General features: G+C 37.6%; 1 protein-coding gene across 1 annotated transcript; it reads left to right on the forward strand.

The window, feature by feature from the left end:
- Positions 1 to 490: 490 nt before the first annotated feature.
- fam92a1 (family with sequence similarity 92 member A1) lies at positions 491 to 11,764 on the forward strand. The gene is made up of 9 exons (XM_015386943.1): positions 491 to 629; positions 3,775 to 4,009; positions 4,088 to 4,156; positions 4,784 to 4,885; positions 5,008 to 5,013; positions 5,164 to 5,268; positions 5,491 to 5,604; positions 8,978 to 9,097; positions 11,585 to 11,764. The coding sequence occupies exons 1-9, from the start codon at positions 601 to 603 to the stop codon at positions 11,708 to 11,710; spliced, it is 906 nt and encodes a 301-aa protein (XP_015242429.1). The 5' UTR covers positions 491 to 600; the 3' UTR covers positions 11,711 to 11,764.
- The last annotated feature ends 1,381 nt before the right edge of the window (positions 11,765 to 13,145 follow it).

The raw sequence follows: 13,145 nt of genomic DNA on the forward strand, positions 1-13,145 counted from the left end.
GACACATTTGCTAAAAGTGCTTTAAAAAAAGTCGGTAACAAAATATAGAATAAGTGCATGAAATTTAATTTCATGCACTTAATCTATCTGGGTCTCAATCATGGCACGATTTCCAAAAACTATACATTTTTGTTTCACCACAATAAAAAAAAAAGAAATTGGGAGGAAAGACAACAACAAATGTGAGAGATGTGAAGCAAAAAAAAAAAAACTGTACAACATAGAGTTGAACTGTGAACTGTGAAGAGACGAAAGAAACAGACTGTGTGCAGAAGTCAGAAAGGCAGGGAAGAATGGGAATTGGAGGGACTATAAGGAAATAAATGAAAAAAAAAAAAAAAGCCCGTATGATTAAAAGAGCATTTTTACCTACATTACAAAACTCTAATAAATATAGACGGTGGGAGCTGTTGTTGTTACACACTAATGTGTGATAGGTGGCGGTATGGGGCAACAAGCTGTTTTCAACGTGTAATGATATGAGAGAAGAAGAAGACTCCATGGAAACGGTCTATTGGCGTGCTACATGCTAGCTAGTTGGATAGCAAGAAGTGAGAGGACGTTGCTGTGTGCAGGATAGATTGATCTCCGTCTGTAAATATGAGTCGTACGCCTGATGCGAGAGCCAGGTAAAACTGATTTAACACGCAACTCACCATTCAACTGATTTACCACGTCTAAGATATCAGTTAAGAAGCTCAAACCCCACAACAACACGGGTCTTGAATAGTTAAGCAACCTGTTAAGATGCATTTATTTGATCAACTATTCAAATTCATAGGGCGATGCTATTGAATGCTTTAATCTATTGCCTGTGTGTCTATCAGTCGCTGTTGTTATCTCTAAACATGTGAAATGCACATCATCCCATCCTCTCTATGTTTAGACTGCCGTTATCTATTATTATTATTTTTTATTTATATATTTTTTTACACATAAAATTTCAGAAATAAATAAACCCTAAAATCAGTCAGTTTTGTGCAGTGTCTTCCAATAGTATTCATCGCCAAAAAATGTTTTAACCACATCATTAACTTTATGTTGTCTGTATTGGTAAAAATAAACCTAGCTGTTATCAGCTGCCATTGAATCAACATCATTTGGTTGATTTGGATAACGGTTTAATTTTGTAGATTTTGATCTAATCGACGTAGAAATAGTAACCTCATTTCTATGGCATGTTTCTCAACATAAAAATCACAAACAGGACAGCAGAGACAAATAGGGAAGAGGATTAGGGCCACTGGAAAAAATTAACTGAATTTTAAATATTATTTCAGTTTAATATGGGAAAAAAGTCAGATTTTTTACTTTAATCTGAGAATTCTGACTTTAATCTCATAATTCTGACTTTTTTCTCATATTATCCTGAAATAAAATTGAGAAATCAGTTCACTTTTTTGTGTGTTTTTCAGTGGCCCTAATCTCTTCCGTAGACAAAAAAACCCCTGAAATTTTAAGTCTCCTGAATCGATTATTATCATACCTACTATTATCTATTATACATGCTCTATTGCAGCAGAATTCACTGCAAAATCTAAAGGTACCACATGACTACAAAATGTTCTCAAAGCAGCCTGTGGCAGGCCAAATAATAATCTTAAGTTTTATTTCCAAACCTGCTGACTCTGTAAAACATGTGACGAAATGTTTTCACCCAGGTGCCCAATGAACCATCAGTTTGGACAAAGTATAATGCTAATCGACAATTACTGATACATTTAATTTGACCAAGTTCTGCGCTGGTAGATGAAGAAATTATCAAGACTCAACTCAAACATCAGATTGAGAGTTGAGTTGAGCTTTTAACATGGCTTCCTCATTCATGTTTCAACACTCTTACAGTTAATTAACAACAGTTAATTAATCTGTGTGGGTGTTGGAACAAAGTTATTTTTCAACTGACATATATCGGTAAGGCATGTTTGTAAAAATAATGTTTATTAGACCTATAACTCAAAAATGGTTTATATTTCAACACTGAATCCATGAGGAGTTAACAACACAATTTCAACTGTTTGGTGTTCAATGTTGCTTTGATGTTGAATATTTTCTTTCAACAACTTTTAAATGTTTAACATCAGTCTGGGAAATGGGAACTGAAAGTTCTTCAATGTTTTAGATACTAAATGTGGTTGGTAGTTGTACTCATCTGCCCTGAGACACTCTGGAGATGATATTTGCTGCAATTTCAGGATGTTTTTCTCCACCATCATTACACATCTACTAAATGTTTTCCCCATATTTCCTTGGGAAGCAGCTTAACCTCAACCAGATTATATAGGATCTGTGAACATCAACTTGTAATTCTTGCTTAAGATTCTCAATCACACTTAGGTCTTAACTTTGATGTGGCCATTCTAAGCCATCTATTACTTAGATCTCATCTATTCTGGCTGTCTCTTAAGAGCTGCTGTTGCACTGAAAGATGAACTTCTGCCTTTGCAGCCTTTAGCAAGTTTCCTCCCCAGGATTTCCTTGCATTTAACTTTGTCCTCCCGTGAATTCACGACAATCTTTACCATGTTGAATGAAAGCATACCTACAGCAAGAGGCTGTAGGGAATAAGATCAATTAGTTTTATAGTGATGCGCGTGAGGTTCACATTCAAATGAGCAGGCGTGAGCAAATGCCGACCCAAGTAACACATTGTCAGCAAGCTGTCCCAACTGAAGTCTGATGTCTGGAACCATTTTGAATTTAAAACAGCTAAAGATAATGTGCTGATATGAGACATTAAGGTGGCTTCCCACTACACTGATAATGAGTGACGCCTTGCATCTCGTGGTACAGACCACCAAGTTTACTTCAAGCCAGAAAGCCTTTAGGTTGACTGAAGACATTAACAAATGGGGCCTGACCAGCAAAAACCCTGTAGCTGTTACAGACAACACTGCAAATATGGTTTGTGCATTGAAGATAATGCAGTTCATGCATGTCTGCTGTGTCCCTGCTGTGTCACGTCTGCTTGCTTGAGTGAGGCTTCACTTTTTCACTTTTCACATTTGGGCTTATGAGACAGTTTTGTTCACATCTCCATTTTAAACTGTCTGATTTACAAGTTACGAGTTATGGAAAAGACAGGTCGAATCAAAATCAATCAATGTATTTAGAACTGTAACAATAGAAATCGAATCAATTCAGGACTTTGGCAAAAATACCCAGCCCTAGTCCCAACTTTTGTTTCATTACTGGATGGTGTGCTCACAGCGTGATGTGCTTGGTTAGTGGCATGCCACACCTTGCATTTTGCACTTTTTCTAAAGTCCAAGTTTTTGCTGTCCTCTACAGTATGTGTTTTTAGGTAAACTTTGAACAGGCTTTTTCTCAGCAATAGCTGTTCATCCCAAAAGGCCAGATCTCTGGAGTATATGACTACTAGTTGTCCTGTAAATATCTTCTGACTTTATAATCTCTGCATCCCCTCTGAAAATAGTACAGGTCCCTCATCTCCTTCTTTGTTTATTCTACATTTGCCTGGACTGCTACTTTAATTGGATGCTTGTATTTGTGGAATACTCCATACTTTCTGTTTCTAGACATTCCATTAAACAGTCTTCCATCTGATGTTCAAAAGTTGTTTTGTTTTATAATCTAACCTTTTTGCAAACTTCCCCCAAATCTTTATTCCTGACCTGTCTTGTGTGTTCTTAGTTCTTTAACATGATACTTGCTCTCTGATGTTTTCTACTTATTAAAACTTCACAAATATGTTTCTGTTGTATTGTTTTTATTTTTTATTGTATTTAAATAATTTTCATTATTCCTTTTCAGAGATAAGCAGACGAGGAAGATCCAGGAGAACATCACCAATGTGGAGAAACACTTTGGAGATATGTGCCAACTGTTTGCTGCCTACACCCGCAAAACAGCCAGGCTACGGGACAAGGCAGACCTTCTAGTCCAAGAAATCAACTTGTATGCGGACACAGAGACACCTGACCTAAAGAGAGGGATGAAGCAGTTTGCAGAACACCTTGCCAAGATTCAAGACTACCGCCAGGCTGAGGTAGATTTTTTATATATTTTACGTATATACATCATCTTAAATGAAATAATAAATCTAACATTTAATGTTACCTTATAGGTGGACAGGCTGGATGCCAGAGTCATAGAGCCATTAAAAGCTTATGGAGCTGTGGTGAAACGTAAAAGGGTAAGGTATATGAAGAACCCCGTCAGGCTTCATTCACTGCTGCACAATGAATATGTGAGGCAGTTATTTAAAAACATGGCCACTTGAGGCTGTTGCAGAGCCTGCAAAACTGTAGAAACTCTTGCAAGGCTGCAAGAGGGCAGTATTGGTTCAATGATGATGTGAAATACTTTAAGCAATAGTAAGCACCTGCGCTGCTTGAGACTGAAAATTGAAAACAGGATCTTAAAGAATTTCCTGTTGTTAGTTTTTTGGGATTTGGTTTTTATGACATCATTTTTTTTTTTTTTTATCCAAAGAAGGTGTCTGCCTTGATGTAGGTATATTAAATTTCTTGCTCATCTGCTGCAACTCTGGCACTTATTCAAACATCTTGCAAAATAAAACCATTGAAAGACACAGTGGGAAACTAGCTGTTTTAAACATTACTTTGTGAGGCCTTTTTTCACCTTGATAGCTGACCTAAAGCTATGGACACCTGTAACAGGTTAACAAATTCCGTATGTGTTGCAAGAGTGCCACATATGTTGTGGCTCACTGTTTATGTTCAACATTTAATCTGATTGAAATGGTGAGAAACATGTATTCAGATTTTAACACATACCTAAATGTTCTGTGTCCCTGCAGGAGGATCTGAAGGCAACGCAGAGTGCCCTAGACAGAGAGGCCAAACAAATGGCTCAACTGGAGAAGACCAGGCTCCGAAACCCTGCAGACAGACAGATTATTGTATCCTTGCTTTGTTTCTCTTTAGTTCTTAACCGGAAACATTTATCTATCAATGGTTGACGTTCAGCATTTAGCTACAGAACTTAAATTTTCCTCACTTATTTCCTTGATCAAATCTTCAGTCTCAGGTGTGTCCCATGTGAACCTTGCAGCTCCGTAATTTCCTCAGTTTTACAAAGTTGAATTTGTCCTCTATGGTGGAGCATCTAAAATCATATTTTCCTAAACATTTTACAAGTTTATATTGCCTTTTAGTATATGCATTTTGTTGCCATCAGGCTGAGAGCGAGCTCCAAAGAGCCACCATGGATGCCACACGGACCACCAAGAAGCTGGAGGAGACCATAGATGAGTTTGAGCGGCAGAAAATCCAGGACATAAAGGTTGTTGTTTTTTTCCTAATTGTCTTCCGGTTGTTTTGTTCCTGTGGAGCAGTGGGGAACAGTTAATGGAAACCAAACAATGATGACTTGGGCAGTCTTTCAACTCTGCTTAAACACAGGCCCATCTTAAGCTGTTTGAAACTATTCCTACAATTCTCTTTCCCCTTGTCAGCGCACGCTCACTTTCGCTGTTGATCTTATCAGTCTCTTCTTCTCCGGTAGAAAGTCTTGGGTGAATTTGTGACAGTGGAGATGTCTTTCCATGCCAAAGCTTTGGAGATCTACACTTCTGCATTCCAAAGTATCCAAAGTGTGAATGAGGAAGCAGACCTGGAGGTATGGGAATCTCTGTGTAAAGTTAAAATATATAATCACGGGCTCACAAACTTTTTATTTATCTCAGAGGTATGATAAACAACCAGCATCTTCAGTTAATATTAAAAACAACTGAAATAGTTCACTAACACCCACTGAGAAAAAGTCATGCATACAGGTTGCAGAGAAATTACAGATTTTCACAGTTAAAACCAGTTTCTGGCATGATTTTTGTCTGAATATTTGACCTATGAGAAATGGTTGTGCTCAATAGCTGGTTTCATGTTCCAGAGAAGCTTTAAAGCATAGTCTGTTGATTTAAGTTTGGGGCCTTTCCAGGAGCTTTATACTAGACTGCTTTTTCCCTTCTAAAGCCCGCTTTAATGTGCATTTGGGATTATTATTATTATTATATATTATCATCTTGAAATGCCCAATTTTGGCCATGTTTAACCATTTAGCAGCAGAGAATAATGTAAAACAGGATGTGGTCTTTCATTATTATTCCATCTACTGCATGATGATACTAATAACGTACTTGATAGCGCACACTCCTTGACTAAATGTCTTGTTGTCATTGTGGTCAAACTTGCAGTCTTTATCTACTCTTATTACAAAACAACATTGAAGATTATAGTTTTACATCAGAACCAATAAAAAGCATCTTCTAATACAGAAATGTGATCTTATTGAAAGATATTTTCCCTGATTAAGGCACACAGACTACATATCAATACATAATGCTCATTATATACCAATACTTTCCAGTTCGTAATGCAGACTTTTCTGACACATCCTGAGCCAATAAAAAAGTACTTGGCCTTAAAGTTTCAACTTTTAAATTAATTGCAAATGGAAAATGAGAAAATTTTGTATGCTTGTTTTAAAAGTCGTCTGGTATTTTTTCTTGTTTTAGAAAGGCTTCTTCTGCAAACAATCTATTAGTTGTGTTCTCTGCTATTTCAGTGTTTCTCTGGAGTTGGCAGCAAATATTTTCAAAAACACTAAAGCATAGTTATTCAAGAGTTTGGTCATGGTTTGGTGAAATCTTTCACTAAATGATGCTCCTGATACTTCAATATTTTGAAGTTTCTTTTCTTTTGGTCTTTAATCTATAGGGCTCAAGACTTAGACCACTTTATTAATCCCACTAGGGGCAATTCGTTTAAGCAGTACATGAGGCAAACAAGCAAAAAAATAAAAAAACATGTAATAGCATGAAAAAATAAGATTTAAAAAATAAAAAAATGAGAATCAAAATTAAGAATGATAAAAAAACACTTAAAGATAGCAAAATGATAACACAGTTATCTTTAAAAACACACACACACACACACACACACACACACAACCAACTTATATAGAGTTTAAAAGTCGAATGGCTGCTGGTATAAAAGAATTTGCATAGCGGTTTATTTTACAATGAGGTGTTACAAAGCGACATCCTTAAGGCGACAAAGAGAATTAATTTTTAAGAACATGTTCTGATGAAGAGAAGATCACTTTAGCTTTTTTTCCAATTTGTTTATTACAAAAGGAAGGCAAGTCCCTCTTGTTCACTCCTATGATTTTAGAACAGATTTCAGCTACACAACTCAGTGTTTCATTCAACCTTTGCTGCTATAATGGCTTTACCCCTTCTAGAAGGCTGTCCACAATATCTAGTAGTGTGTTCAAGGGAAGTTTTTCGATCACTCTTTTAAAAGCCAATTCATGGAATTATAGGCTGATGTTGGCTAAAAATGCCTGGTACTAAGTTTGTAATTACTTTCCAAGGTGTTCCCTTGGGTTCAGGTCCAGACTCTGTGAGAGCCAGCCAAGCTCACCCAAACCCAACTCTCTCTTCAATGTCTTTTTTGCTGCACTCTTATGTTCAAGGAGAAAGAGACCATCTCCAAAAGTGTTTCCAGGAAGTCGAGAGCATGGAATTGTCCAAATGCTCTTGGTATGCTGAAGCATTCAGAGTTTAAGTAGAAAAAAGGAGTCAAACCCAGCTTTTGATTAACAAACCTACGCCATAATCCCTACTCTACCAAACTTTACACTTGGCACAACGCAGTCAGACAAGTACTGCTTTCCTGGCAACTACCAAACCCAGGCTCCTCTGTAAGATTGCCATATAGAGAAGCTCAATAAGTCACTCTTGAGACGGCACTTCCATTGCTTCACATTTCAATCCCTCGTATTCTATGAAGCTTTCTACACACTTCTCTTGAACTAATCTGAAAGCCATGTAAAGTTTGTTGATATGTAGCATTTGATTTTAAATAAAGTTGGGAACCTCTATTGAGCATCAGAATCTCCTACACCCCTCCATCACTATAAGAAGCCCATTAATTCATGGTTGATTGGCTTTTCTTTCTAATTACTTCCACTTGCTTATAATACTACTGGTTTATAGTGGAATATGTAAGAGCAAGGACATTTCTTAAGTGGACTTTTTACGTACAGCACCAACCTGGAACTGACTGAGCTCCTGAGAGCAACAAACGGTCTGTATTGTTTAAATAATGTGGATTTGCTTGCCTACAATAATGCGGATTGTGAGCGAATATGTTTGGTGTAGTTGCTCCTGTAAAATAATCCAAGGTTATGAGCTTTCTCAAATGCACAACAAACTCCAATTCAACCATTCAACTGTCACTAAAAGACTACCACCAGGATGTAAACAGTTGCTTGGTGCTACCCTCCTAGCTCAAGATCCTTTAGGAGCTTGTTTATTACAACTCCTGGATGATTTTGGTCTAAATTTTAGTTTCATCTACACCCTCTGCTCTTTGTTTGATAAAGCTGAGGGTTTTGTTTTAAAGTCCCCGCATATCATAGTCCACGCCCTGTGGCTTAACTTTGAAGTCATCTGCGGTAAATACTGAACAATCCGATCAGTCATGCCAGCCTGTTCTCCTTTGTCTACCATCTGCTGAGAGGTTCTCTCTGCTATTTGAGGAAAGAAAGGAAAAAACAAAGGATCAATGATTCCCTGTGAGCTATGTTCCTTCTGCGGATGCCCTTGTGTTGTTTTCCCTCCACCCGTCGCTGTCTAATTTGTGTGTTTTTGCAATGAATCATCTGCCTTTCATTCATACTGAAACAAAACTCTTTACTGAGATCACTCTGGTTTTCAGCAACTCCTCATACATAACTTGGGAGATTGAATCATTTAAAACATGCACAATGATAAGCATGAGGGAAATCCTGATCTGGAGCCAAAGCTCTCTATCACACTGATTGCACCTCTGAGATTCTTTCATTATCTAAGCACACTGACGACCCACATGTAGATTTGTCCTGTTATCATATTCTACAGTAGTTTTCAGAGATGTAAACCTTGCTCTAAAATTGCCATATTCTTATCTCACTGTTTTGATGCGGCTCCCCCTACTGCTTTTTGCAGGTGTTCAGGAGTTCTCTGCACCCCCCTCACTTCCAATCTCGCTTAGATATAGTGCGAGCCAATTCCAAAGTATCCCTCGATCAGACTGGCTCCTTCATGAGTACATCAGGAACCTTACAGGTAAGACATATATAGACTCCTGAAATGTTTTGACCAGAGTTTCCCTTAAAATTGCCTGTCTCAGCTTGCTCATAATCATTCCATCTTCCCTGTTTGTTGATGCAAAACTTTTACTGTTGTGCAAAAATAAAAGACAATCTTATTGTTTTTTTGTTTTTTTTACGGTTGCCTTCCTCGTGTCAGCATAGCTTTTTACTTGATGAACGAGTGTTACAAGAGTTGCCAGAGGATAATCGTTGTATTTCCCCATCCGTCATATTCGTGATTTGCACAAGTTACAACGTGCTGCTTATATAATTCCTTTTCTACAATATTAATGGTTTACCCAGCATCTGGACAACAGCACTGCTCTTTTTTATGGGTGGCTAATGCTATATTTACAAAAGTTTTGCTAAACTACTTACATTTAATAAATTTTCTATTTTTTTTTAATTACGACAAGATTATTTAATTAGTATTTCTGATACACCAGCAAAAAAGAGGGCATAATTACAAAGTGGAAGGAAAACCATATTTGGATTCGATTTTTTTAGGTACATATAAGCCACTGAACTGTGCGGTGTCTGTTAGTATGCAGTATTTATTCTGATACCCCAAAATAAAATCAATAGCAAAAAACGACTGTAAGTCAGCCTACTGTACTAGAAAGCTGTCCACCCATTTAGGTCTAAGGCTACTGCACTTCTATGAAGACCCAAGCTTGTTTTTTTGTAGTTGTTGTTGTTTTCAGTCTAGTTAACAGTATAACCAAGACATTAATCCAAAGATGAATTTGTGGAAAATTAAAAATGGGGTTTGGTTTAAAAAAACAAAAACAAAAAACAGTCAATCCATCATTTGAGTGAAGCAGCTACAGACTGTAAGTTACACTACAGACTGAGTGTAACTTTAGGGGGAGGTGCAGAGATCCTTAACTGTCAACAGGACAGTTATCATACAGTTCATGCACTGCTTTAATGTATTCTTCATGTAAGAGTGTCAAAAAGAAAGCTGTTATTAGAAAGGTCACAAGCAGCCCAACTTGCCGTTTGCCAGAAGCCACTGGGGACTCCAGCAGATGTAGAAGAATATGTTTTGTTTAGATGAAAAAAAAAAGATTGGACTTTCTGACCTACATGCCAAATGCATATAAGTCAGATGTGGTGGTAAAGTGGTAGAAAATCTATCCTGCAACTCAAAACGAACTTATTATTCCCATGTTTAAACATGGTGTTGGCAGCATCATGCTACGAAAACCCCTTTTATCCGGCAGGAACAGAAAAAACTTGTCAGATTTGACAGAATTATATACAGATCTTAATTCAGGGCAATCATGAAAAAAACGTTGTGGCTTTAGATGAATTCAAACTAGGAAAGTAATGTAAGTAATGAATGTTTCAAGGATTACTCACCCTAAGACTGACCTTTTTACTATAAAATATGCATGAATGTTTTATACCGCCTTCTACATGTTGAACTGTGTGGCGCCTTCTTCATGTTTATGAATGTAAGGCATCTGATTTTGAGTCAGTGTTGGTATTTGCTCAAAGGATTATGACATCAGTAGCTCTGCCACTGTGAGGTATGGAAGTCCCTCAGTTGCGTGCATGCCTCTGTAGTGAGTTGGCGGTGGAATAGTGAGCTTTAGCATCTTTCTATTGATTTTCAGGAATAAGATTCATTAGCTTAGCATTATGTTAGTTCATTCAGCATTTATTTTTCAAATCTTAGAAGTAGACGGAGTAAGGCCCTGCTATGAGTGGTAGAAGGTCTTTTTAAGATTATGTCTAATCGTGCTGAGGTTGATCTATTTTACAGTGTATATTGGCAGATATACTCTAATAGATTTTCATCTGTAATTCCTGCAAGAAATTATTATATAAAGCACTGACTCAAATTTAGATTGATTTTCAGATTTTACAACTATGCTAAAGTTTGTTTTGGGCTAATAGATAAAATCCCAATAAAAAGGAATTAATTCACGGGTATAATGTGAAAATTATGTTTAAGCATGAATTCAGTTTTATGGAAGTATAGCTGAGGACTTGTTGTTTTTTTTTAAGTTCTTGAATGATTTGAAGTTGCAAAAATCGTTAAATCAGTATTTTTAGATATTTAATCTGTCCAGAGATGTTTCGGATTAGAGGTTTCAGAGACACATTGCGACACAGTCCGGTCACACCAGCATGCCTGAAACTCGTCATACCTCCTCCTATGATTAGATTTGAATTTATCCGGTAGCACTCACTTCTGTTTTTAAGATACAGGCTGACTGTGAGAAACACATGTTGCAGAACCGGCTTACTTGATGGGTGAAACTAGAAACAGAAATCTGAAAGTAAAAACGTACCTTTTTAAGGAATGAATAATCTGACATCAGTGCCTGCTCATTTTACTATACGCTTAGCTGATGCACCAAATGCTCTGGATTTAACCAAAGCACAAACTGTGCCTAATAACTGTCTGCAAAGTGTTTTAGTTGCGCAGTGACTTAATTTGTTGTCACAGCAACAAAGAGCCAGCAGCCGCCAGACGAGAAGAGGGGATGAGGAGGAGGAGGATGATGAAGACGAATCTGAGGAGGAGGAGGGTGATGAGGATGAAGATGAAGAGGACTCAGACGACGAACATTAGGCTTATTAAACTATTTAGGCTTGCAGAAAAAAAAAAAGAAAGAAAACAAAAAAAGCAGATAAATTGTTTTACGAAATAAAGCTGTGATTCTGCCAAACAGTCTTTACCCAGTTGGAACAGTATTGTAGTTGTTACGTTACATAGAAGACTCATTTATGTTCTGGTATTTTTATTTTTGTCAACAGTTTCTTTGAGCTGTATTTTTATATGTCACACAGTGTCTCTGAATATGCGTTGTATTTGAATGATTTGCTATGTTCAAATAAAATGGTTCTCTGTGTAATAAAAGAATAAAAGTACACGGTGTACTCCTGCTCACTTTTCATTAGAAAAAAAAACAGGAGAGCGCTTGATTGTTATTTTAGAAACTGTCGAGAGAGTGAATCAGTCCAAGTGACAGTAGTTATGTGACGACCACAGTTAAAAGTGACTCATCTCTGCCACAGACATGTAAAAATGGAACAAATGGGAGACAGAAATATTTTGCAGGGAAACGTCCGTGTTCATGTGGGTGAATATGCATGTATGTGTAACATCAAGCCTTTCAGCAATCATGTCAGATTTTAAAAGACCTTTTCTGTGCGATTAGCATGTTGCGTGTTGACGATCTTGGTAGATGCTGCAGCCACAATGTCTGCTGATTTGTCTTGGATGAGTCACTCAACACATTTTATAGTTCTCAGCTGCTTTTGTCATAATTCATTTCTATTAACCTCTGACGCTCTATTGCATGCATGCACATCTGTTAGAAAAATTACAAAATATATACAAATTTACAGTCCTTAAACTTAATTTTCATCTATATGCAAGAAACACAAGGGATACTAGACCCTCCCCTACAGCAACGTTAATTATCTCACTGGCTGCCACTAAAAGGTGTGTAGGTGTCGTGTCATGAAACCTCTACGCAACAGCGCCCTAATGCATATAAAGGTTAATGTGTATGCAAACACAGTCATTTTAACATGCACTCACGTAGCCGTTTGTCTTTGTTGCACTGAATGGCCTGTGTTGCAGTGAGTCATCACCTGCAGTTTGTGTGATGGGGTGAGTCAGAAAACTTTTCCAATCGCAGATAAACCTTCCACTCCCCTATCACAGCGAAACAGGGTCTGAGAAGAACAAGGAAAAAGACTTGCACGATTGGAAATGTAGAAAACAGTCTCCTGATTTAGCTAAGAAAGTCAGGGGTGCCAGAGGAAGCAAGAGTTGGTTTATGAGTCAGCGACTGAAAGACAACAAGATGTAAAGGAGGTGGGGGTGGAAGGGGCAACTGGGAAAGGTCAGTCAAAGCTCCCGGTCCTTGTCATTGACTCATAGGCCGGCACTCCTATCAAACTCAACGCCTGCGGCGCCATCAGCCACCGCATGGTTTCATGCAAATGCCTTCATGTGCCCTATCTTTCCCTTGAGGAGAATGCCACTGATCTCACTT

The sequence above is a fragment of the Cyprinodon variegatus genome, unplaced genomic scaffold (assembly GCF_000732505.1).
Source record: "Cyprinodon variegatus isolate N-32 unplaced genomic scaffold, C_variegatus-1.0 Scaffold382, whole genome shotgun sequence".
Taxonomy (NCBI): Eukaryota; Metazoa; Chordata; class Actinopteri; order Cyprinodontiformes; family Cyprinodontidae; genus Cyprinodon; species Cyprinodon variegatus.

Bases quoted from the DNA above. Each gene is read 5' to 3' on its own strand.
- fam92a1 (XM_015386943.1), top strand. From the start codon at position 601: ATGAGTCGTACGCCTGATGCGAGAGCCAG. The intron at 630-3,774 runs GTAAAACTGATT...ATTCCTTTTCAG, and splicing joins ACGCCTGATGCGAGAGCCAG to AGATAAGCAGACGAGGAAGA. The intron at 5,269-5,490 runs GTTGTTGTTTTT...CTTCTCCGGTAG, and splicing joins AGAAAATCCAGGACATAAAG to AAAGTCTTGGGTGAATTTGT.